General features: G+C 69.0%; 1 protein-coding gene across 1 annotated transcript in view; it reads left to right on the plus strand.

Moving 5' to 3' along the window:
* Positions 1-17: 17 nt before the first annotated feature.
* The window catches only part of GMPPA (GDP-mannose pyrophosphorylase A), a gene marked incomplete at its 5' end in the record, with an annotated part of 3,782 nt that continues 1,756 nt past the window's right edge, over positions 18-2,043 (plus strand). Inside the window, 5 exons of the mRNA XM_019522833.1 lie at positions 18-151; positions 321-513; positions 585-644; positions 743-873; positions 1,818-1,956. Of these exons, the coding sequence (XP_019378378.1) occupies positions 18-151; positions 321-513; positions 585-644; positions 743-873; positions 1,818-1,956 (657 nt within the window). The remainder of the gene's footprint in view (positions 152-320; positions 514-584; positions 645-742; positions 874-1,817; positions 1,957-2,043) is intronic.

The following is a 2,043-nucleotide window of genomic DNA, read 5'->3' on the forward strand; positions in this document are numbered from 1 at the left end:
GGGCGCGGGCGCCGTGTGCTGAGCGCGCCCGGCCCCGCTCTGCCCAGGTGCCCAACATGAAGGAGATCCTGCTGGTGGGCTTCTACCAGCCCAACGAGGCGCTCAGCCGCTTCCTGGTGTCAGCCCAGCAGGAGTTCAAGATCCCCATCAGGTGGGTGCAGCCCCCGGTCCCGTCCCCGCGCGCGCCAGGGGCGCCTCAGCCCGCCCCCCCGGCAGAGCCGTGCATGCTCCCTGCGTCCCGTGCCCCCCACCCCCATGTGGGTCTGGGCCAGGGGCCGGGGGCAGCTCACTGGGGCGCGGCGCCCGTGCCCGCCTTGCAGGTACCTCCAGGAGTACGCGGCGCTGGGCACGGGCGGGGGCCTCTATCACTTCCGCGACCAGATCCTGTCGGGCGGCCCCGAGGCTTTCTTCGTGCTCAATGCGGACGTGTGCTCCGAGTTCCCGCTGCCCGAGATGCTCGCCTTCCAGCAGCAGCGCGGCGGCGCGCCCGCCTTCGTCATCCTCGGCACCACGGTGAGCCAGGGCCTGGGCGTCCCGGGGCCCCAGCCCCGCGGCCCCCGTGCTGATACGTCCCCTCTCCGCAGGCCAACAGGAAGCAGTCCCTGAACTACGGCTGCATCGTGGCCAACGCCGACACGCACGAGGTACCGGGTGCACCTTGGCCTGCGGTCTTGTCCTGCCCAGGGCAGGCCCCCCCCAGGGGCGTAGCCCAGGCGTGGTGCTCACGGGGTCCCACCCCCAGGTCCTGCACTACGTGGAGAAGCCCAGCACGTTTGTTAGCGAGGTCATTAACTGCGGCATCTACCTGTTCACGCCTGCCATCTTCCAGCACATTGGAGAGGTCTTCCAGAGGAACCAGCAGGAGCTGCTGCTGTGAGTGCCCCCCCCGCGCCCGGGCCGCAGCCCCACGCTCATCCGCCATGATCTCTCTCTCTTTCTCTTTCTCCCCCTTCTCCTCTCCTCTTCTGCCATCACTCGCTCGCGTCCTGGCTCCTGCACCAACTATTCTTGCGTCGGGTAAGTCTGTCTGTCTCCCCCGACGCTGGCGCTGGGGTCGGTGCATAGCGCCCTGTCCCCGCTGCCGGGAGCTCTGCTTTGCCTCTGAGTCGCGCTCGGCTTAGCTGTGCCGGTCCCATCCCAGCACCGTAGAGACGAGCTCCGTGGCTGGATCCAGGGTGAGCCTGGCCTCCTCAGAGCAGCTGGGGCTGGGCGAGCTGGCTTCGCAGCCGGGAGTGCCACGTCTACTGTCTCCAGGGCCCACGCGTACGCTCAGCGTGAGCCTCGGGCAGCTCTGGCGCCTTTCCGGCCAAGACCTGGCCACAGCCGGGTCTGGGCTGCAGTGCGGTGGGCGTGGAGACGAGCTGAGGAGAAACATGTCCCTTCTGGGCGCTGCTTCCTCTGCGACTCGGGCCTGGCTAGGGGCTGTGCAGTGCTGGTGGGGGTCACAGGACGGGCACTGCACCAGACCAGATCCCAGACTAGCAGGGGTGCCTTGGAGCAGTGGTGCAACAGGTCCGCCGGACTCACTGTTTTGAGTCCTGCAGGGCTGGGGTGTGGGATCCTGTCCTCGTCAGGGCTGTTTGGGGCTTCGCTCATCTCTCCCCCGCCCTGTGCAGCCAGCCGGGCCCTGGGGACCCACAGCTGGAGGCTCAGCCCCTTCCCCTAGCGCTGCTGCCTGCCCCTTTCCCCTGCTGCCTGGGGCATGGTTTTTGCCCAGCCGCTCCTGGACCTTGCAGCCGGTCTGGGGAGGCTCAGCTGCGGGCACCCCCTCCCCAGGCGCTAGCAGGCACCGGCCCTCACCGCCCGTGTCCCCGCAGCGAGGAGACGTCCAATGGGTATCAGCGCGCCGAGATGATCCGGCTGGAGCAGGATGTTTTCACCGCGCTAGCCGGGCGCTGCGCTCTCTACGTCTACAAGACTGACGGCTTCTGGAGCCAGATCAAGTCGGCCGGGTGGGTGCGGGGGCTGGGCTGGGCTGGGCTGGGCGGTGGTGCGGGGCAGGGACCCCCGGGCTGGGGCAGGAGCCGCCTGACGTTCTCTTCC

Source organism: Gavialis gangeticus, unplaced genomic scaffold (genome assembly GCF_001723915.1).
Source record: "Gavialis gangeticus isolate Ggan-Ray unplaced genomic scaffold, GavGan_comp1, whole genome shotgun sequence".
NCBI lineage: Eukaryota > Metazoa > Chordata > Crocodylia > Gavialidae > Gavialis > Gavialis gangeticus.